Source organism: Salmo salar, chromosome ssa27 (genome assembly GCF_905237065.1).
Source record: "Salmo salar chromosome ssa27, Ssal_v3.1, whole genome shotgun sequence".
Lineage (NCBI taxonomy): Eukaryota > Metazoa > Chordata > Actinopteri > Salmoniformes > Salmonidae > Salmo > Salmo salar.
In genome coordinates this window covers 28699114-28722186 of record NC_059468.1, presented here as the reverse complement: position 1 = coordinate 28722186, position 23073 = coordinate 28699114, and the positions used below count along the sequence as shown (strand labels likewise).

Sequence of the window (23073 nt, the reverse complement as noted above, 5' to 3'; positions counted from 1 at the left end):
ACGCAGGTCCACACACAGACACACACACTCACAGACTGCTCTTATTTGGCTGTGTAACAGCTGCAGATGTTTGGTGGTGGTGGTGGGGGACTGGTGGTGAAGTGAGTCCTGGGGCCGTCCCAGAATGCCCTGCTCTGGAATCTGAACCCTGGCTGAGAGCCCTATTAATAACCCTCCACATAGTATCTGGGCCAGGGAGACACACACACCAACACTGTACAGACTCACACACACTATCTTAAATGTCCACACACACACACATCCAGTCCGGATCTTGTTTCAGTGTTTCTGTCTGGCTGCCAGTGTAAGCTGACAGTGCCCAGACCACGCACCTCTCTTGGCAAATACCTCTGTTGGCAGGATGTGAATGCCTGTGGTCAGTCCTGCACTAGATATCTTGTGTGTGTGTGTGTGTGTGTGTGTGTGTGTGTGTGTGTGTGTGTGTGTGTGTGTGTGTGTGTGTGTGTGTGTGTGTGTGTGTGTGTGTGTGTGTGTGTGTGTGTGTGTGTGTGTGTGTGTGTGTGTGTGTGTGTGTGTGTGTGTGTAATCCTTCCACTAACCTTATCTACCTAGCTGTTGTGTGTAGAAAAACACTAATCCTTCCACTATCTGTATCTACCTAGCTGTTGTGTGTAGAACAACACTAATCCTTCCACTAACTGTATCTACCTAGCTGTTGTGTGTAGAAAAACACTAATCCTTCCACTAACTGTATCTACCTAGCTGTTGTGTGTAGAAAAACACTAATCCTTCCACTAACCTTATCTACCTAGCTGTTGTGTGTAGAAAAACACTAATCCTTCCACTAACCTTATCTACCTAGCTGTTGTATGTAGAAAAACACTAATCCTTCCACTATCTGTATCTACCTAGCTGTTGTATGTAGAAAAACACTAATCCTTCCACTAACTGTATCTACCTAGCTGTTGTGTGTAGAAAAACACTAATCCTTCCACTAACCTTATCTACCTAGCTGTTGTGTGTAGAAAAACACTAATCCTTCCACTAACCTTATCTACCTAGCTGTTGTGTGTAGAAAAACACTAATCCTTCCACTAACCTTATCTACCTAGCTGTTGTGTGTAGAAAAACACTAATCCTTCCACTAACCTTATCTACCTAGCTGTTGTGTGTAGAAAAACACTAATCCTTCCACTAACTGTATCTACCTAGCTGTTGTGTGTAGAAAAACACTAATCCTTCCACTAACTGTATCTACCTAGCTGTTGTGTGTAGAAAAACACTAATCCTTCCACTAACTGTATCTACCTAGCTGTTGTGTGTAGAAAAACACTAATCCTTCCACTAACCTTATCTACCTAGCTGTTGTGTGTAGAAAAACACTAATCCTTCCACTAACTGTATCTACCTAGCTGTTGTGTGTAGAAAAACACTAATCCTTCCACTAACTGTATCTACCTAGCTGTTGTGTGTAGAAAAACACTAATCCTTCCACTAACTGTATCTACCTAGCTGTTGTGTGTAGAAAAACACTAATCCTTCCACTAACTGTATCTACCTAGCTGTTGTGTGTAGAAAAACACTAATCCTTCCACTATCTGTATCTACCTAGCTGTTGTGTGTAGAAAAACACTAATCCTTCCACTAACTGTATCTACCTAGCTGTTGTGTGTAGAAAAACCCTGTGTTGACTGTATATAGTTATAGTTTGGTTGTAGAAGCACCATTGATTAACATCAAACTTCCCTTTTCTCAGGTGTACGTGCAACCCCACTTTGACTACGATCCAGCAAATGACCATCTGATCCCGTGCCGAGAGGCGGGGATTTGCTTCAAGAGGGGGGACCTCCTTCAGATCGTCAACAAGGAGGACCCCAACTGGTGGCAGGTGATGGTGATCCTCAACAACAATACATCTTTTTTTGTTCTGGTTTCTACTGGTTTAATATTGGTTTGTAACTTCTACTGATTTCTACTGGTTTTATATTGGTTTGTAACTTCTACTGATTTCTACTGGTTTTATATTGGTTTGTAACTTCTACTGATTTCTACTCGTTTTATAGTGGTTTGTAACTTCTACTGATTTCTACTGGTTTAATATTGGTTTGTAACTTCTACTGATTTCTACTGGTTTAATATTGGTTTGTAACTTCTACTGATTTCTACTGGTTTTCTACTGGTTTGTAACTTCTACTGATTTCTACTGTATTTATATGGGTTTGTAACTTCTACAAGATTTCTACTGGTTTAATATTGGTTTGTAACTTCTACTGGTTTTATAGTGGTTTGTAACTTCTACTGATTTCTACTGGTTTTATAGTGGTTTGTAACTTCTACTGATTTCTACTGGTTTAATATTGGTTTGTAACTTCTACTGATTTCTACTGGTTTATTATTGGTTTGTAACTTCTACTGATTTTTTACTGGTTGTTCACTGGTTTCTACTGTTTGGGTGAGACAAGTTGTTCTGATGTCTGGTGTGCTCTCCTGTGATAGGCGTGTCATGTGGTTGGTGGAGCCACTGGACTGATCCCCAGTCAGTTCCTGGAGGAGAAGAGGAAAGCCTTCGTCCCAAGAGATTTTGATGGCTCAGGTACGGCTTGACTTTGCCTCCTAGCTCCATTCTCATCTAGATGAGCTAAACTGAGCTGACTGGCAACTTTTACGTAATGTAGCCAGTGACTGCTTGGTTTTGAATCAGTGGAGAGCACTTACTTTGAATTGTTTAGTTGGTCTGCCACTGTGAGGTAGCCTTGCCTGCCAGGCTGAGGGCAATGAGGTCATGAGATAATTACTCAGTAGCGCTCCATAGAATGGGTTATGGTGCCCCCTTCTGGCCTTCAGATGCAAAGACAGATAGGAAGACGCTTGCACCTGTATTGATGTGTGAATATGTGTGTTTGTGTATGCAACAGGGATCCTGTGCGGTACGATAACTGGAAAGAAGAAGAAAAAAATGATGTACCTAACAGCCAGGAATGCAGGTGAGCATTCAATACTCATCTCTCATTGGCTGATTCTGTCATGGCTCATTCTTCTAATTGGTTTTGTGCTGGGGCTTCCTGACTGTGTAGTTCCCCATTTACTAATCAGCATTTTACATCCCCATTCCCTTCTTTTATTGACTGACAACACTACATTCTCCTCTGTGATTGGCTTACTCTTGTGTGTTCCTCTCTGTGATTGACTGAGAGCAGAGTTTGACAGGCACGAGCTGCAAATCTATGAGGAGGTGGCCAAGATGCCCCCGTTCCAGAGGAAGACTCTGGTTCTGATTGGAGCCCAGGGGGTGGGCCGACGCAGCCTCAAGAACCGACTGGTGGTCCTTAACCCAACATACTTCGGAACCACCATCCCCTGTGAGTCTAGAACCCATACCGTTCTAATTCTATTTCTATTCTAGAACCCCCCTCCAGAACCTAGTGGACTACTGTACTCTCAGGACACTGTCTGAACAGACAGAAACCCTTGGAGTACGTTTAATTTGGCTGCTTTAAGTCAGCTTGTCTCGTGATCTTCCCCGTTGCTCCACTGTTCTTCTTACATTCCTGTTCATTCTCTCTCCATCTCTCTCCCACATCCCTTTCTCTTCTCTCTAACCCTTTTTCTCTTCTTGTCTCTCCTCTCCTCCCTCCCCGCTCCTCCCTCAGTCACCTCCCGGCGTCCCCGTGATGATGAGCTGGACGGTAAGTCGTACCGGTTTGTGACGCGGACGGAGATGGAGGCGGACGTGAAGGCGGGCGGCTACCTAGAGCACGGCGAGTACGACGGGAACCTCTACGGAACCAAGATGGACTCCATCCACGAGGTGGTGGACACGGGGCGTACCTGCATCCTGGACGTCAACCCACAGGTCACAATCAAATCAAATCAAACTTTATTTAAAGTGCATTTAAAAAGCACAACAATAAAAATAACAGGGTAGAATCCCAGTATGAGATACTCGACATGGTCTGTCTGTCTGTCTGTCTGTAGATGTGTTTGTCATCTCTAGCTGGTTGACTGACCCTCTCTGTCTGGACAGTAGGCTCTGAAGGTACTAAAGACTGCAGAGTTCATGCCGTATGTGGTGTTCATCGCAGCACCAGAGTTTGAGACGCTCAAGGCCATGCACAAAGCTACGGTGGACGCTGGAATCACCACCAAACAACTCACGGTCAGGACCTTTTCCTGGCCATAGACACTGAGCCGCTTATTCCCAGAGTATTTTCACATGTTGCTTTCCGGTATCCTTCCATTGTTATGTGATTTTAGGGCGTTATGTAGTTTTTTATGGAACATTCTCTCGCTAGAACACACAACACTCACAGTGTACTGTGCTTGTTAGCCACTGCTTCTCAAGAACATGCACAAACCGAGAGAGACACACACACACACTCACCCTCTGTCTCTGTCCCTGTCAGGATGTGGATCTGAGGAAGACTGTTGATGAGAGTGCTCGTATCCAGAGGACCTACAACCATTACTTTGACCTCGCCATCACCAACGACAACCTGGACCGCGCCTTCCAAGCGCTACAGGCTGCCGTGGACAAACTCTGCTCCGAACCACAGTGGGTCCCCGTCAACTGGGTCTACTGAGCCCCGACCGGACACTGTCTGACCAGTCAACATGACCGTGCATGTGTTCGACCACAGAGACAGGGGAAGGAAAGGAGAAAGGGTTCGTCATGTGAGGGACTTTGACGGGGGAAACCCAAAGCAACCGCCTCATCCCTCTCTCCCTTCCTCCTGCACACAATGCACATTTTTTCTACTCGAAACTCAAAAGGCAAATAGTTCTTATTTATTTTAATATTTGTAACTTTTTACGAAATATCTTTCTATTCATACCAACGTGGAATTCAGAAACATGAATAAAATAAAAAGGCCAAACATCAAGGCCATATTTATTGTTGTTGTTATGTTTGTTTTTTGTAGTTGTTCCTCTGAGAACTAATGATGTTTTTCCTTCTCCGAGGACTGCTCTAGAAAGAGTTTTTATTATTGTTATATCAACACAGTTCAAGAACGAAGTTCAAGAACGACACTATGGAATATTCCAGAACTCTGAGCAGTGTTGCCAAGGAAACCTGTTTACAGCGCTTGTTATTGCCATGACAACTACCGTGTCTCAGTCCAAATCCTGTGAAGCCCACCCTTGTGATTGTTGTAGGACCTCCCACCCCCACTCCAAAGAAAATCCCCTACAGTGCCCTGTAGTATGTACTGTAGTTGGCTACCCCTTGATTGGTTTGTGTTTACCTCTTTAGAATTATGACTTAAGGAAAAATGTACTTATTGTCTGAATATCTATCCCTCACACATCCTACAAAGAGAATGAAGACAAAAAGCTTTACACTTTACATTGTAGTATTGAAGATCAGGATCAAAACACTGTGTCTGTGTTTCATTCATGTCTTTCTTTGAGTTGTCTGTACTTTTCTTTTACTACCGTAGGATTCACTGTCTTTCGTCGCTACGGTGATCTTTTTAGCTAAGTGACATTTTTGTCTAGCATGATCCTTTGCTTTGAGTTGTTGTTTTCGAATATTGAACAAATACTACATCCTGTTTTGAAGCGTTCTGTCTGTGTTGTGTCGAGAACATGACCATCAGAATACCACTCACCATCTACCCTAATCTCTATGTAAGGTGCTTATTGTTGTTTTTTAATCTGTTGCTATCCCACAGTCCTCTCCTCCAATATCACAAAGCTCCAAAACCCTCCTGCACTGTAACCTAAATACTACATTCTGTTTCCTGTGGTCACTGAAAGATTTCCCAACTCGTGACCAAAAACAGACATCTCTAATAGCAATACATTGTTACAATAAATGAACTGAAATTCAGCTGGAAAGTTGTCCTTTTTTGTTTTGGGTAATGGTTATGTTTAGTTTATATTTAATGCAGTAATATTTAAAGCCATTCAGAGACAATGGATGGTTCATAAATATACAGTATATTTTATTAAAAACACAGAATGCATAGTTTTGTGGCAGCATTGCAACTATGTAGAATTGTGAAATTGCAGAATGCACCATATTGATATTCTACTGAAAAGCATGTTAATCTAACAAATAGCAATATGCTATGACTTGATGTTTTACAGAGGTAATACATCTACATACATACACATTCTGACTAAGCCATACCACTAACAGTACCAGCAACTGGGATGACTCACTAGAAATGAGCAGAAATCTATGAGCCCATAATCTCACAACGAGTTATAGAACATCTTGTCTGTAGATAGTGAGTGGTATGTTCATAAACTGAATAAACATTTTGTTTATATACATTACCAGTCAAAGGTTTTTCTTTATCTGTACTATTTTCTACCTTGTACTGATAGTGAAGACATCAAAACTATGAAATAACACATATGGAATCATGTACAGTGAGGGAAAAAAGTATTTGATCCCCTGTTGATTTTGTACGTTTGCCCACTTACAAAGAAATGATCAGTCTATAATTTTAATGGTAGGTTTATTTGAACGGTGAGAGACAGAATAACAACAACAAAAATCCAGAAAAACGCATGTCAAAAATGTTATAAAAAAAGATTTGCATTTTAATGAGGGAAATAAGTATTTGACCCCTCTGCAAAACATGACTTAGTACTTGGTGGCAAAACCCTTGTTGGCAATCACAGAGGTCAGACATTTCTTGTAGTTGGCCACCAGGTTTGCACACATCTCAGGAGGGATTTTGTCCCACTCCTCTTTGCAGATCTTCTCCAAGTCATTAAGGTTTCGAGGCTGATGTTTGGCAACTCGAACCTTCAGCTCCCTCCACAGATTTTCTATGGGATTAAGGTCTGGAGACTGGCTAGGCCACTGCAGGACCTAAATGTGCTTCTTCTTGAGCCACTCCTTTGTTGACTTGGCCGTGTGTTTTGGGTCATTGTCATGCTGGAATACCCATCCACGACCCATTTTCAATGCCTTGGCTGAGAGAAGGAGGTTCTCACCCAAGATTTGACGGTACATGGCCCCGTCCATCGTCCCTTTGATGCGGTGAAGTTGTCCTGTCCCCTTAGCAGAAAAACACCCCAAAGCATAATGTTTCCACCTTCATGTTTGACGGTGGGGATGGTGTTCTTGGGGTCAAAGGCAGCATTCCTCCTCCTCCAAACACGGTGAGTTGAGTTGATGCCAAAGAGCTCCATTTTGGTCTCATCTGACCACAACACTTTCACCCAGTTGTCCTCTGAATCATTCAGATGTTCATTGGCAAACTTCAGACGGGCATGTATATGTGCTTTCTTGAGCAGGGGGACCTTGCGGGCGCTGCAGGATTTCAGTCCTTCATGGCGTAGTGTGTTACCAATTGTTTTCTTGGTGACTATGGTCCCAGCTGCCTTGAGATCATTGACAAGATCCTCCCGTGTAGTTTTGGGCTGATTCCTCACCGTTCTCATGATCATTGCAACTCCACGAGGTGAGATCTTGCATGGAGCCCCAGGCCAAGGGAGATTGAAGGTTATTTTGTGTTTCTCCATTTGCAAATAATCGCACCAAATGTTGTCACCTTCTCACCAAGCTGCTTGGCGATGGTCTTGTAGCCCATTCCAGCCTTGTGTAGGTCTACAATCTTGTCCCTGACATCCTTGGAGAGCTCTTTGGTCTTGGCCATGGTGGAGAGTTTGGAATCTGATTGATTGATTGCTTCTGTGGACAGGTGTCTTTTATACAGGTAACAAACTGAGATTAGGAGCACTCCCTTTAAGAGTGTGCTCCTAATCTCAGCTCGTTACCTGTATAAAAGACACCTGGGAGCCAGAAATCTTTCTGATTGAGAGGGGGTCAAATACTTATTTCCCTCATTAAAATGCAAATCAATTTATAACATTTTTGACATGCGTTTTTCTGGATTTTTGTTGTTGTTATTCTGTTTCTCACTGTTCAAATAAACCTACCATTAAAATTATAGACTGGTAATTTCTTGTCAGTGGGCAAACGTACAAAATCAGCAGGGGATCAAATACTTTTTTCCCTCATTGTAGTCACCAAAAAAGTGTTAAACAAATCAAAATATATTTTATATTTGAGATTCTTCAAAGTAGCCACCCTTTGCCTTGATGACAGCTTTGCACACTCTTGGCATTCTCTCAACCAGCTTCATGACGTAGTCACCTGGAATGCATTTCAATTAACAGGTGTGCCTTGTTAAAAGTTAATTTGTGGAATTTCTTTCCTTAATGCATTTGAGCCAATCAGTTGTGTTGTGACAAGGTAGGGGTGGTATACAGAAGATAGCCCTATTTGGTAAAAGACCAAGTCCATATTATGGCAAGAACAGCTCAAATAAGCAAAGAGAACAACAGTCCATCATTACTTTAAGACATGAAGGTCAGTCAATCCGGAAAATGTCAAGAACTTTGAAAGTTTCTTCAAGTGCAGTTGCATAAACCATCAAGCTCTATAATGAAACTGGCTCTCATGAGGACCGCCACAGGAAAGGAAGACCCAGAGTTACCTCTACTGCAGAGGATAAGTTCATTGGAGTTAACTGCACCTCAGATTGCAGCCCAAATAAATGCTTCACAGAGTTCAAGTAACAGACAAATCTCAACATCAACTGTTCAGTGGTGCCTGCTTGAATCAGGCCTTCATAGTCAAATTGCTGCAAAGAAACCACTTCTAAAGAACACCAATAAGAAGAAGAGACTTGCTTGGGCCAAAAAACACGAGCAACGGACATTAGACCAGTGAAAATCTGTCCTTTGGTCTGATGAGTCCAAATTTGAGATTTTTGGTTCCAACTGCCATTTATTTTTGAGACGCAGAGTAGGTGAATGGATGATCTCTGCCTGTGTGGTTCCCACTGTGAAGCATGGAGGAGGAGGTGTGATGTTGCTTTGCTGGTGACACTGTCTGTGATTTATTTAGAATTCAAAGCACACAACCAGCATGGCTACCACAGCATTCTGCAGCGATACGCCATCCCATCTGGTCAGCGCTTAGTGGGGCTATAATTTGTTTTCCAACAGGAAAATGACCCAAAACACACCTCCAGGCTGTTTAAGGGCTATTTGAACAAGAAGGAGAATGATGGTGCTGCATCAGATGGCCTGGCCTCCACAATCACTCAACCTCAACCCAATTGAGATGGTTTGGAATGAGTTGGACCGTAGAGTGAAGGAAAAGCAGCCAACAAGTGCTCAGAAGATGTGGGAACTCCTTCAAGACTGTTGGAAAAGCATTCCCAGGTGAAGCTGGTTGAGACAATGCCAAGAGTGCGCATAGCTGTCATCAAGGCAAAGGGTGGCTACTCTGAAGAATTGATTTAACACTTTTTTGGTTACTACATGATTCTATATGTGTTATTTAATTGTTTTGATGTCTTCACTATTATTCTACAATGTAGAAAATATAAAAATAAAGAAAAACCCTTGAATGAGTAGGTGTGTCAACTTTTGACTGGTACTGTAGGTTACATATAGCTTAAAATAGCATTTAAGCAACATTATATATTAAAATAAGCATATACTGTACATTTTTCTTTTGGAATAACAAAATCTTCTGTATGCACGTTTTATCTGTATGACCATGCAGAAAGAATGTAAAGCTTATGTGAAATACTAGGGTGTAAGAGCAACATTTGAGTGTATTGAGATTTGAGGCGTTTCTTTCCAAACACAGTAAGGTAAAGACTGCTTGTCCAGGTTTTGAAAAGTGTTTCTTCGAACACAAGTCTTACTTCATGTTCTGGAGTTCATTGTTTTACAACTTTTCAAATTCAAACAGTTACATTGAGAATTAGTTTGTAAAAAAATGTGTTAGTGCCACCAAAAATACAGAATTCATTGAGTGCATATAAGGAAAACACACAGGTGAAACACTGGAGTTTCACACAAAATGCAATATTTGAAACATACCGATCCATGCACACACATCCTACCCCTTCCCAGTGTACAGAGATGTAAGTCCTTGCACAGCAATGCACATGACCAATGGAAACACTCCTGGCTTTGTTCCAGTCTCCGCCCACAGCCTGTCAGTCTCTCTCCGCAGCATCACATTGGAGGAGAGGAGGAGCTGCTCTGCCCAATGGAATGCCCCCTCTTCCTGCAAGGGGAGGGGCAGTGACTCAAAGGGGAGGGACTGACCATTTACCTTTAGCTGTGGGACAGACAACAAGTAAGGTACAGGGCAAAGTCTACAGTATAATTCATCCTGACTATTGTCTGGGTAAAACATAGTTATGAACTAATATTGGATCAGTCTATAGTAGAATTCATCATAACTACTGTCTGGGTATAATACAGTTATGAACTAATATTGGATCAGTCTATAGTAGAATTCATCATAACTACTGTCTGGGTATAATACAGTTATGAACTAATATTGGATCAGTCTATAGTAGAATTCATCATAACTACTGTCTGGGTATAATACAGATATGAACTAATATTGGATCAGTCTATAGTAGAATTCATCATAACTACTGTCTGGGTATAATACAGATATGAACTAATATTGGATCAGTCTATAGTAGAATTCATCATGACTACTGTCTGGGTATAATACAGATATGAACTAATATTGGATCAGTCTATAGTAGAATTCATCATGACTACTGTCTGGGTATAATACAGATATGAACTAATATTGGATCAGTCTATAGTAGAATTCATCATGACTACTGTCTGGGTATAATACAGATATGAACTAATATTGGATCAGTCTATAGTAGAATTCATCATAACTACTGTCTTTGTATAACACAGTTATGAACTAATATTGGATCAGAGTATTCATATCAAATTATTTTATTTGTGATAGAGTGATATGAATCAGGAGTCATGAATCGTAAAATCATATAAAGTGACTGGGGAATTTTAGAATGAATTGAATCAGACTGATCAGAGTGTTGAGAGCTTCAGTAATGAATGGTGAGTCGTGTATAGTGACTGTTGAATCCTATAGAGAATTGAATCAGACTGACCAGAGTGTTGAGGGTTTCAGTAGTGAATGGTGAGTCGTGTATAGTGACTGGTGAATCATATAGTGAATTGAATCAGACATACCAGAGTATTGAGGGCTTCCAGGACATCAGGGCTAGATTCTCCCAGCAGAGTCAGAGCAGCATCAGGCAACGCTACAGAAACACAAAACACAGGGCTTAGAGAATGCAACATACACACACACACACACACACATATATATATTCACACACACACACACACACACACACACACACACACACACACACACACACACACACACACACACACACACACACACACACACACACACACACACACACACACACACACACACACACACACACACACACACACACACACACACACACACTCACCCTCCAAGGCGCTAACCAGCAGGTGAGTGGCAGTCAGATGGAGGGGGATGGACGCTCCGTCAGCCTGTATCTGATTTGTTGGGAATTTCTGGACCAGGTCCGATAGGGCGGAGACAGATTTGATTTGAGAAACAGACAACTCCTTTACCTCTGTAGGGTCAACGTCCTCACCTCTACACAACCCCTCCAACTGAGAGAAAGAGAGAGCGAGAGATGTAATGTTTACTGTAGATTTTTCATTGTTTACTATCTATTTCACATTCTTTGGCAATGTAAACATGTTTCCCATGCCAATAAAGCCCTTTGAATTTAACTGAATTGAGCGAGAGAAATGGAGAGGGAGAGAGAGATGAAGAGAGAGAGAGATAAAGAGAGAGAGAGATAAAGAGATAAAGAGAGAGAGAAAGAGAGAGAGAGGGAGAAAGAGGGGGAGAGAGAGAGATAAAGAGAGAGAGAGATAAAGAGATAAAGAGAGAGAGAGGGAGAAAGAGAGGGGGAGAGAGAGATAAAGAGAGAGAGAGAAAGAGATAAAGAGAGAGAAAGAGAGAAAGAGAGAGAGAGGGTGAAAGAGAGGGGGAGAGAGAGAGATAAAGAGAGAATGCAATGAAAACAAATATAACCAAATCATACTGTGACAGATATGACTGTGCCTGATCTAAAAGGTCCACAAAACAATGCTATCAGACAAGCGCTACATCCCAAATGGCACCCTATTCCCTTATAGTGCACTACTTTTGGCCTTGCCCACAGTGCCACTAACCATGTGTTCTACAACCGTGAGTGTGGTTCTGTCCACTAGAACCTCACAGAGTCTCTGGAACAGAGTGGACCGGGTAGACTCTGGGAGAACCACTAACTGATGTAGATAGACCTCCAAGTGCTGCAAGTCTGTAGGGGAGAGGGAGATAAATAACCAATCAGAGCTTGCCTCTCAGGCTCACTTTTCTCATGACACATCATTCACAATATGATCACTGTATGATGCTATCAGAGGAATTCCTCTCAGTCTGATTCTGAGAGTGAAAATTTCCCCAATGTTAAATGCTTTTATCCAAAGTAAGGGAAACTCAGCACTGCACTTCCTCTCTCAGTATCATTCATTTGATGAAAAGAGGAAGAGTCAACCCTTGATTTCTGCTGTAGAATAATTTCAATTCCTCTTTTATACATAGGGCATATTGACACACTATCACACACAAACACACTGACATGTTGGTCAAATCAACTGCTGTATACCTAAATGTCAACAAAAAAGGGAACTAAATTCTCAACTGACATTCCTGGATCAACAATAAATGAATGAATGCATGAATGAAACACACACACAAACACACATACTTTTCTGCAGTGCGCTGAGTGGTGCTCCTTCAGGAATCTCCTTCTCCGCCCACTCCAGCCCGTCCACAACACACAGGGAATCAAAGGAATCCTGGGAAGGCGAGGTCTTCCCAGAGTCTGCCTCGAATCCTCCAAGAGTACCATGCTGTAGACACAGCTCTGAAAATACAGAGGAAATACAGAGAGAGAGAGAGAGAGAGAAAGAGAGAAAAATAGCCAAAAAGAGAGAGGGAGAGCGAGAGAGCGAGAGATAAAGAGAGAGAAGGAAAGAAAGAGCGCGCGAGAGAGAGACAGAGAGAGAGACAGAGAGAGAGAAAGGGAGAGAGAGGGAAAGAAAGAGCGCGAGAGAGAGAGACAGAGAGAGAGACAGAGAGAGAGAAAGGGAGAGAGAGGGAAAGAAAGAGCGCGAGAGAGAGACAGAGAGAGAGACAGAGAGAGAGAAAGGGAGAGAGAGGGAAAGAAAGAGCGCGAGAGAGAGAGACAGAGAGAGAGACAGAGAGAGAGAAAGGGAGAGAGAGGGAAAGAAAGAGCGCGAGAGAGAGAGACAGAGAGAGAGAAAGGGAGAGAAAGGGAGAGAAAGGGAGAGAGAAGGAGAATAAGTAATTTGCCTTGTAGAATTGCAACGTAATAGTACCTAGAGTGGGGGGCACACACACACACACACACACACACACACACACACACACACACACACACACACACACACACACACACACACACACACACACACACACTCACCATAGTGTCCGTCTTTCCTGACCTCTAGCTCTATGAGGCTGTAGGCGATGACAGTGAGAGGTGGAATCTCCAAGGAAACGTCACTGTCCATCTCTATACTGCTATTCTCCTGCACACACACCTGATATACACACGTGGAATAACATGTAATAAACACACACCTGGTGTGATACACAAACAAAACTAATATATACTCAATAACACATAGAAAAGATGTGTCGTAACGCAACACACACCTGGCACAACTAACGACATGTTAAAACATGTAACAACACTTCCCAGTCTCTCCGTCTCTCCTTTTCGCTCCCCCAACCCACCTTTACAGACTGTGTCCCCAGTCTGCCCAGTAGTCCCAGAACCCCCTGGCAGGTGCCCTGCTCCTGGACCTGTTCTGAGATGGAGCAGGGGGTGGTGGTCAGGATCCTCTCCTTCAACACAGCAAACACCTCGGCACGCTTCTGACTCTGCTGCACCAGCACATGCTGCATGTCCACCATCCTTCACACAGAGATGTGGGGGGGAAGTTACTGCTGGCCTCCAATGACAGGTACAGTACTGCACATAGACATACACATAGATGAATACACAGATGGATAAAATAAATAATACAAATACTGAGCTGTATTGTACTCAACAAAAAAAAGCGGGAAACTATATTATTTTATACTAATACAATTGCTCTGAGAATTAGATTTTGTTTAACAAGTAATATAAATTGCTCAGAGAAGGAGATTTTGTTTAACAAGTAATAATTATAATTTAATAATAATAAGAATTGGATTTATATAATGCTTTTTTATGAACTGAGGTACTCAGTAATCTTTTTTTCATCTAAAAAAGACAGTGGTAAAGATTATTGGCACCCCAGTTTTCAATACCTTTCAATACCTCACCTGGTGTGCAAAGAGCACTATTTTCATTTTCATTCAACCAATGGAAACGCCTTTACACTTGGATAGGAACCAATGGAAACGCCTTCACACTTGGATAGGAACCAATGGAAACGCCTTCACACTTGGATAGGAACCAATGGAAACGCCTTCACACTTGGATAGGAACCAATGGAAACGCCTTCACACTTGGATAGGAACCAATGGAAACGCCTTCACACTTGGATAGGAACCAATGGAAACGCCTTCACACTTGGATAGGAACCAATGGTAATTTATATCTCTAAATTCATAACATACTAACTGCCTCTGTAGCGAAATATTTACATATGTTTTTTTAGCATAGGCCTATTTATTGATATTTATTTCACTCATCACAAATTGTAAGCAAGTTAGAGTGCCTCATGATTGTCATTGGGAAATGATCATTGATGTTGATGATTGATGTAAATCTGCTAATTAGCTTGTAATTTATCTTCAACGCTCTTAAATAATAATGTCATAATATAGCCAAATGTTCCTAATCTTCTAACTCATGATATATGACTGGCTGGCTAGTTGATTGGGTGGATATTTTAGTGTATGGTGGTTAGCTAGTCTATACTACCTGTGTTTAGTGTTAATTAGTGAAAATCGGGAGGTGCCGGATCAGAAAGTGAGCGTGAGAGGGGGGTCACCTGGGGAGCTCTGAGCTACCGGAATGCATGAGATTTTGTTTTACCTTTATAATAAAGGTAAATAATTGCATGCATATCATCGCATTTGTGTAATGTCATAGAGCTGTAGAGTCTGTCGTAGAGCTGTAGAGTCTGGTATAGAGCTGTAGAGTCTGGCATAGAGCTGTAGAGTCTGGTATAGAGCTGTAGAGTCTGGCATAGAGCTGTAGAGTCTGTCGTAGAGCTGTAGAGTCTGGCATAGAGCTGTAGAGTCTGTCGTAGAGCTGTAGAGTCTGGCATAGAGCTGTAGAGTCTGGCATAGAGCTGTAGAGTCTGGCATAGAGCTGTAGAGTCTGGCATAGAGCTGTAGAGTCTGGTATAGAGCTGTAGAGTCTGGCATAGAGCTGTAGAGTCTGGTATAGAGCTGTAGAGTCTGGCATAGAGCTGTAGAGTCTGGTATAGAGCTGTAGAGTCTGGCATAGAGCTGTAGAGTCTGGTATAGAGCTGTAGAGTCTGGCATAGAGCTGTAGAGTCTGGCATAGAGCTGTAGAGTCTGGCATAGAGCTGTAGAGTCTGGTATAGAGCTGTAGAGTCTGGCATAGAGCTGTAGAGTCTGGTATAGAGCTGTAGAGTCTGGCATAGAGCTGTAGAGTCTGGCATAGAGCTGTAGAGTCTGGCATAGAGCTGTAGAGTCTGGCATAGAGCTGTAGAGACTGGTATAGAGCTGTAGAGTCTGGTATAGAGCTGTAGAGAGCTGTAGAGTCTGGTATAGAGCTGTAGAGTCTGGCATAGAGCTGTAGAAACTGGCATATAGCTGTAGAGTCTGGCATGGAGCTTTAGAGACTGGCATAGAGCTATAGAGTCTGGCATAGGGCTGTAGAGTCTGGCATGGAGCTGTAGAGACTGGCATAGAGCTGCAGAGTCGGATGTAGAGCTGCAGAGTCAGATGTAGAGCTGTAGAGACTGGCAAAGAGCTGTAGAGTGGTATAGAGCTGTAGAGTCTGGCATGGAGCTGTAGAGTCTGGCATAAAGCTGTAGAGTCTGGCATAGAGCTGTAGAGACTGGCATAGAGCTGTAGAGACTGGCATAGAGCTGTAGAGTCTGGTATAGAGCTGTAGAGTCTGGCATAGAGCTGTAGATTCTGGCATAGAGCTGTAGAGTCTGGCATAGAGCTGTAGATTCTGATATAGAGCTGTAGATTCTGGTATAGAGCTGTAGAGTCTGGCATAAAGCTGTAGATTCTGGCATAGAGCTGTAGATTCTGGTATAGAGCTGTAGATTCTGGTATAGAGCTGTAGATTCTGGTATAGAGCTGTAGAGTCTGGCATAGAGCTGTAGATTCTGGTATAGAGCTGTAGATTCTGGTATAGAGCTGTAGAGTCTGGCATAAAGCTGTAGAGTCTGGCATAGAGCTGTAGAGTCTGGCATAGGGCTGTAGAGTCTGGCATAGGGCTGTAGAGTCTGGCATAGGGCTGTAGAGTCTGGCATGGAGCTGTAGAGTCTGGTATAGAGCTGTAGAGTCTGGCATAGAGCTGTAGAGTCTGGCATAGAGCTGTAGAGTCTGGCATAGAGCTGTAGAGTCTGGCATGGAGCTGTAGAGACTGGTATAGAGCTGTAGAGTCTGGTATAGAGCTGTAGAGTCTGGCATGGAGCTGTAGAGACTGGCATGGAGCTGTAGAGTCTGGCATAGAGCTGCAGAGTCTGGCATAGAGCTGTAGAGACTGCTATAGAGCTGTAGAGTCTGGCATAGGGCTGTAGAGTCTGGCATAGGGCTGTAGAGTCTGGCATGGAGCTGTAGAGTCTGGCATAGACCATTTTGTAGACCATTTTTAGTAGCCTAGGGTCCGGGAAAAGCTTTCCAGTTTCACTGACTCACCGAATGATGCGCAGCTCACTCGCAAGTGATGGCCGATGCACTCGTGCCAAAAGCCAATCTCTCTCTTGTATAAGTTGATAAAATATGTTGGTAGCCTACAGCAGAAAATGTTGAGTCTTCTCTCTTCAGCAGGAGCTATTTGCTTTCTAACTTGTGTTTTCCCGCGATTGTATTTCAAATATTCAAATAATGTTTTGTATGCATGCTGTTCACTGACAGATTTGCCACACACTCCTGACTGTAGTCTATACCTTGTTATTGGGCTACACACAATCAACAGCTATGTTATTTTTTTAAAGAAGCTATTATTCCTCTGTCATTCTCACGGTGTAGTAAACTATTCTGAAGTATTCCTTTCTTTCTGAACAGACAGCAGGGCTGCAGCTCCTACAGCACCCTTCAGTGGCAATGACTCTATAAGGAAGTAAATGATGAAGTGCTGCAGCCTGTGCATAGGCTCTCAGCCAACCAGACGGAATATTAAGGATGATGTAAATCAGGTGTTTTCAGGTGTTTATCAAATGTTATGCTGCTGTGGCAGTGCTGTTGATATTTAAACTGGGTAGCTTGCTATACACACTTAACCGGTGACTGCATTTCAAGCCATGCATGTTTGGATACTGGGTGACCACAATGTGCATACAGGAAAGAAAAAGACAACATGGCACACGAGCTCCATACAGGGCAGGCCAAAGGACGACGTAGGGCTAGGGGTGGAGGGTGGCAAACTTAACAACGTCACAACGAGTTGGGGGTATTGGGTTTAGGACAACGATGACCAAAACTGTACAACGGAAAATCTATATAGCACCAGCCTAAAGGGTACTTGGTGAGTGGGAGGGCAAAGGGGCAGGTGCTTGGCACAGAGAGACCTCTATCTGGTTCTATAGTCAGATGACATGAAAATAGAGCTCTTTGGTCACATAGACCAGTAGTCGGTTTGGCATCGAAAAGAGGAATATTATGCAGAAAAGAACCCCATACCTACTGTAAAATATGGTAGTGGATCTTTGATGTTATGGGGCTATTTTGATTCCCCTGGTCCTGGGGCCTTGTTAAGGTCAACGGCATCATTAACTTTACCCAGTACGTGGATATTTTAGCCAACAACCTGGTTGCCTCCTGAAACTTGGTCACAAGTGGATCTTCCAGTAAGACAATAATCCCAAGCATACATCAAAATCCACAAAGAAATGGTTAATTGACCACAAAATCAACATTTTGAAACGGCCATCTCAGTCTCCGGACTTAAACCCCATTGAAAACCTGTGGTTTGAATTGAACAGGGTTGTCCATAAGTACAGACGAAGGATATCAAGGATCTGGAAAGATTCTGTTTGGAGAAATGATCTAAGATCCCTCCCAATGTGTTCTCCAACTCATTAAACATTTCAGAAAAAGGCTCAGTGCCATTATCCTCACAAGGGGAGGTATTGAAAACAGGGGTGCCAATCTATTGTTATAGTATAAAATTATTTTCCTGAAACCAATTGCATACAATATAGCTCGGTATATTATTACACTGAACAAAAAGATTAATGCAACATGCAACAAGTTCAAAGATTTCAGTTCATATAAGGAAATCAGGCAATTGAAATAAATTCATTAGGCCCTCATCTATGGATGTCACATGACTGGGAATATAGATATGCCTCTGTTGGTCACAGATACCTTTTTTCTTTAAATGTAGGGGTGTGGATCAGAAAACCAGTCAGTATCTGGTGTGACCACCATTTGCCTCAAGCAGGGCGACACATCTCCTTCACATAGAGTTGATCAGGCTGTTGATTGTGGCCTGTGGAATGTTGTCCCACTCCTCTTCAATGGCTGTGCAAAGTTTCTGGATATTGGCAGGAACTGGAACATGCTGTCGTACACGTCGATCCTGAGTATGCAGGCCATGGAAGAACTGTGCCATTTTCAGCTTCCAGGAATTGTGTATAGATCCTTGCGACATGGAGCTGTGCATTATCATGCTGAAACATGAGGTGATGGAGGAGGATGAATGGCACGACAATGTGCCTCAGGAGCTCCTCACAGTGTCTATGTGCATTATCATGCTGAAACATGAGGTGATGGAGGAGGATGAATGGCACGACAATGTGCCTCAGGAGCTCCTCATGGTATCTATGTGCATTATCATGCTGAAACATGAGGTGATGGAGGAGGATGAATGGCACGACAATGTGCCTCAGGAGCTCCTCATGGTATCTATGTGCATTATCATGCTGAAACATGAGGTGATGGAGGAGGATGAATGGCACGACAATGTGCCTCAGGAGCTCCTCACGGTATCTATGTGCATTCAAATGGCCATCAATAAAATTAAATTGTGTTCATTGTCCGTAGTTTATGCCTGCCCATACCATAACCCCACTCCCTTCATGGGGCACTCTGTTCACAATGTTGACATCAGCAAATCGCTCGCCCACACTACGCTTTACTGCCCCGGTACAGTTGAAAGAAGAGCACTCTTCTCCAGCGTGCCAGTGGCCATCAACGGTGAGAATTTGCCCACTGAAGTCGGTTACGACACCGAACTGCAGTCAGGTCAAGACCCTGGTGAGGATGACGAGCACACAGGTGAGCTTCCCGTAGACGGCTTCTGACAGTTTGTGCAGAAATTCTTTGTTTGTGCAAACCCACAGTTTCATCAGCTGTCTGGGTGGCTGGTCACAGACCATCCCGCAGGTGAAGAAGCCGGATGTGGAGGTCCTGGGCTGGCGTGGCTACACGTGGTCTGCGCTTCTGAGGCCGGTTGGACGTTCAGCCAAATTCTCTAAAACAATGTTGGAGGTGTCTTATGGTAGAGAAATTAACATTCAATTCTCTGGCAACAGCTCTGATGGACATTCCTGCAGTCAGCAGGCCAATTGTACGCTCCCTCAAAATTTGAGACATCTGTGGCATTCATTGTGTTGTGTGACAAAACTGCACCTGTGTAATGATCATGCTGTTTAATCAGCTTCTTGATATGTCACACCTGTCAGGTGGATGGATTATCTTGGCAAAGGAGAAATGCTCAATAACTGGGACGTAAACAAATGTGCAAAACATTTGAGAGAAATAAACTTTCTGTGCCTATGGAAAATGTATTTTATTTCCAGCTCATGAAATATGGGACCAACACTTTACATGTTGCGTTTGTATTTTTGTTCAGTGTATTTATTCCATACAATCTTTTTTGTTCATCTTTATCAAGGGTGCCAATCATTTTGGACTTGACTGAATGACCAAAACTGGAGAGACTGGGTCTGACAGAAACAGAGATGGAGAGATTTAGGAAGAGAGAAAGAGAGAGAGATGCGGATGCTTGTACAGCATGTATGAATGAGTGTGTGTGTGTCCCCGTGTATTCTTCTATGTGTATGTCTATTTACAGTACGGTACCTGTCATTGGAGGCCAGCAGTAACTTCTGTACGTCAACATCTTGCTTCTTCAGCTTGCCGAATGATGATTGGAGCTTTGAGGAGCCCCGCCCCTCCACATTGACACTGATGTACCCAGACTTGGCATCCAGCTTCCCACTCAGGTTGTCTACAAAACTCCCCTCATAGGACAGGAAGTCTGATTCAGACACGTCTGAGAGAGTACAGAGACAAGTGCCGTATGAAGATAGACAGATAGAGTAGGAGTCAGAGAGGTACTGTATGTTAGTTATGAATGACTATATGATTTGGACAGTTGTGTGTGGGAAAAAGATGAGATGTACAGTTTGTGAGATGTATATGAGGAGTAACCATGGCCCTACTTTACCTGGAGTGAGTTCTTTGTCTCCTAGCAACAGGTGACTGAGTGTGAAGTCAGAGGGCAGGTACTTGGGCCGTTGCCAGAACCAGAAACGGTTGCGCTTGACGACCAGTGCCATGGGAACCAACTTGTCTGAGTCATTAAGGCGGGAGACGGAGATCAGGGTTCCATCTGGGTCGATCTGACGAACAAAGTTTGCAGTTGCCTTGGCAAACATCACCTATGAAGGGGCGGGGCCCAACACCTGGAGGAAGGCAGAGTCACAGTAACACTGGAGTAGGATGAAGTGGCTCCTGGCTCATCTATATCTCCCACCTGCATCCCTATTCCCTACCAAAATGAATCATACAAAGATTTTTATGACTGCTCTGTTTTTTTCTGTGATCTGCAAATCTCATACTGTATTTCCCCAAATTTCCCCTTAGAATTCCCCTTCAGATGTGTAGCAGGTGCATGTGTGTGTTGTCCTACTATGTCACTGTCAACCAACAGTGTGTTCAAACATAGATCCTAGTACTGTATGACTCACTGATTGGACAAGAGGGATGTCCCCTGAGTGTTAACACCATTAACAACAACACGCCACCCCCTAACTCCATCCCTGCCCTCCACATTCTAGCAGCTCAGTTTTCAAAGTTTAAATATTTAAAGCAATCTAGAGGGAGAGCAGGGGAGAGAAAGGGAGAAAGAGAGGGAGGAGAGTGAGAAAACAGGGAGAGAAAGAGGGAGGAGAAAGAGAGAGAGAGAGAGAGAGAGAGAGAGAGAGAGAGAGAGAGAGAGAGAGAGAGAGAAAGAGAAGAGCATAATGTGTGTGGAATATGTGTGGAATATGTAAAATAAACAAGGGAAAAAAACATGCAGGATAGCAGAAGGAGTGAATAATGACTAGAGAGGGAATGACTGTTCAGGGAGAGAGATCAAGAGAGAGAAGAGAGAGGGGAGGGATCAAGAGAGACATGAGGGGAAGGTAGATATCAGTAAACAGATATGGAAACGTGTCATCACAACACCACCTTCCTTTCAGTCCCTCAAACCACTGACTATAACTCTACCCTGAATTACAGGTTCTTTCAGTGTATTGGCTCATATAGTGGGCAGGAAAATCCCAATTTGATAAATAGAGGACCTCCTCCCCATCTCTTATACTGCCCACCCACTACTGTAAGTGACTTGAGCCATGAAGTCATAATCACTAGCACGCTCTTCTGCGCAATAAGCAAATAACGCATGATTCGGATTAGGCATTCCAATAAAAAGTGAGAAGTAAATCATTGCTGTTATTGACAGAAAGCCCATCACTAACAGCAGTAAACATAAGGTATATAAAAGCTATTGTGAATTTTGAGGTTACAAATGTAACCGGTGTGAAATGGCTAGCTAGTTAGCGGGTGCGTACTAATAGCGTTTCAATCCGTGACGTTACTCGCTCTGAGACCTTGAAGAAGTTGTTTCCTTTGCTCTGCATTGGCCGTGGCTTTTGTGGAGCCATGGGTAACGGTGCCTCGATCGTGACTATTGACGATGTGTGCAGAAGGTCCCTGGGGCGAGGCGAGGGACGGAAGCTATACTGTTACACAATGATATGTGGCACCAGGGGGGAAATAAATATATGATCCAAAACGTTGTATTTCATATATGCTGTGATGTTTCAATAATGTGTGAAGAGAAGTCTGTAAAACACAAACACTATCATTTATTTAAAAAAAGGTTTTCATTGGGCAGGCTATTTAACACAAAAAACACAGGTTTATTATTAGCCTACCTTTTCGTAGTCTGGATTGATAACAGGGATCGCGTGCAGCGCCTCCGAAAAAGCACCGGTCCCGTGGCCTGTCACTTCTGGAATGTCGGTTCTGGCACGCGTAAAGTCACCGTAGTCACTCCAAACAGCAGCGCAAGAAAATGTAAAACTATCCAAATTCCCTGTTCTTATGAATTTACATTTAAACTGTTGTACTCCGTTATACAGAGAGTAGACTATTGATAATAACCCCGCTACTTTATGGATTATTTTACTTTCTGTTGAAATGAATGTCGCTACACACCCACAACCACACGATAGGCTGTCCTAAGATGCTTATGGTATCGACTGGAGCAGAGAGTTATCAGTCAGACAGAGTGGGTTGGGTCCTATTTCTGTAATCGGGGGAGAGCGGACTTTGCTGCCACCACACCCCCACATTCTAGGGGTTGTACTTAGGTAATTGCTATCATATGAGCGGTGTGTGTGCGCGTGTGTGTACTTTTCTGACAAGCGCGGACTTGCCCCACTTCGTTGATTCATTCCATATATTTTAACCGGTATAAATGTATTTAGAGCATAACATGACTATTATTCAACAAGCTGGATGAGCGGTGAAAGACTGTGTGCGTGTGTTGGTTATGCATTAGAGGAAGCAATGGTTGTACCAGACTTTAGGAGGGCAGTAGTGGTTGAACATAGTGATTTAGTGTGAGAGAATGTAGACCTACTCTGTGCTGTAAATGCTATAGCCTAATATTGTGCCCATGTCAATGTGACAATGACGAAATCTTGAGTTTCCTCCCCAAACATGCG

At 43.1% G+C, this 23073-nt stretch overlaps 2 protein-coding genes across 11 annotated transcripts in view; one reads left to right on the top strand and one right to left on the bottom strand.

Annotated features, from left to right (window-relative positions):
- The window catches only part of LOC106588853 (protein PALS2-like), a 99907-nt gene extending 94116 nt beyond the window's left edge, over positions 1 to 5791 (top strand). For all 9 annotated transcript variants that reach the window (XM_014178336.2, XM_014178334.2, XM_014178335.2 and 6 more), the window contains 7 exons: positions 1718 to 1849; positions 2458 to 2554; positions 2877 to 2945; positions 3159 to 3320; positions 3612 to 3814; positions 3989 to 4117; positions 4365 to 5791. In XM_014178336.2, the coding sequence (XP_014033811.1) occupies positions 1718 to 1849; positions 2458 to 2554; positions 2877 to 2945; positions 3159 to 3320; positions 3612 to 3814; positions 3989 to 4117; positions 4365 to 4541 (969 nt within the window). In that variant the 3' untranslated portion in view covers positions 4542 to 5791. The remainder of the gene's footprint in view (positions 1 to 1717; positions 1850 to 2457; positions 2555 to 2876; positions 2946 to 3158; positions 3321 to 3611; positions 3815 to 3988; positions 4118 to 4364) is intronic.
- A 3813-nt stretch (positions 5792 to 9604) lies between these two features.
- On the bottom strand, positions 9605 to 22610 carry LOC106588856 (gasdermin-E-like). 2 transcript variants are annotated; one of them, XM_014178338.2, is made up of 10 exons: positions 22279 to 22610; positions 20523 to 20760; positions 20156 to 20348; positions 13661 to 13841; positions 13344 to 13464; positions 12606 to 12764; positions 12028 to 12155; positions 11268 to 11457; positions 10975 to 11045; positions 9605 to 10066 (listed from the first exon to the last, which is right to left on the bottom strand). In XM_014178338.2, the coding sequence occupies exons 2-10, from the start codon at positions 20731 to 20733 to the stop codon at positions 9842 to 9844; spliced, it is 1479 nt and encodes a 492-aa protein (XP_014033813.1). In that variant the 5' UTR covers positions 20734 to 20760; positions 22279 to 22610; the 3' UTR covers positions 9605 to 9841. The 2 variants fall into 2 exon arrangements, with proteins under 2 accessions (XP_014033813.1, XP_014033814.1); XM_014178339.2 differs by having other exon boundaries at positions 9605 to 10012.
- Between the last annotated feature and the right edge of the window lie 463 nt (positions 22611 to 23073).

Excerpts from the sequence above, each read along its gene's own strand:
- LOC106588856 (XM_014178338.2), bottom strand. The coding sequence starts at position 20,733 with ATGTTTGCCAAGGCAACTGCAAACTTTGTTCGTCAGATCGACCCAGAT. Across the intron at positions 11,046-11,267 it reads GCTGGTTAGCGCCTTGGAGG|CGTTGCCTGATGCTGCTCTG; the intron begins GTGAGTGTGTGT and ends GTGTTTCTGTAG. Across the intron at positions 10,067-10,974 it reads TGGAAGCCCTCAATACTCTG|CTAAAGGTAAATGGTCAGTC; the intron begins GTATGTCTGATT and ends TCTGTCCCACAG.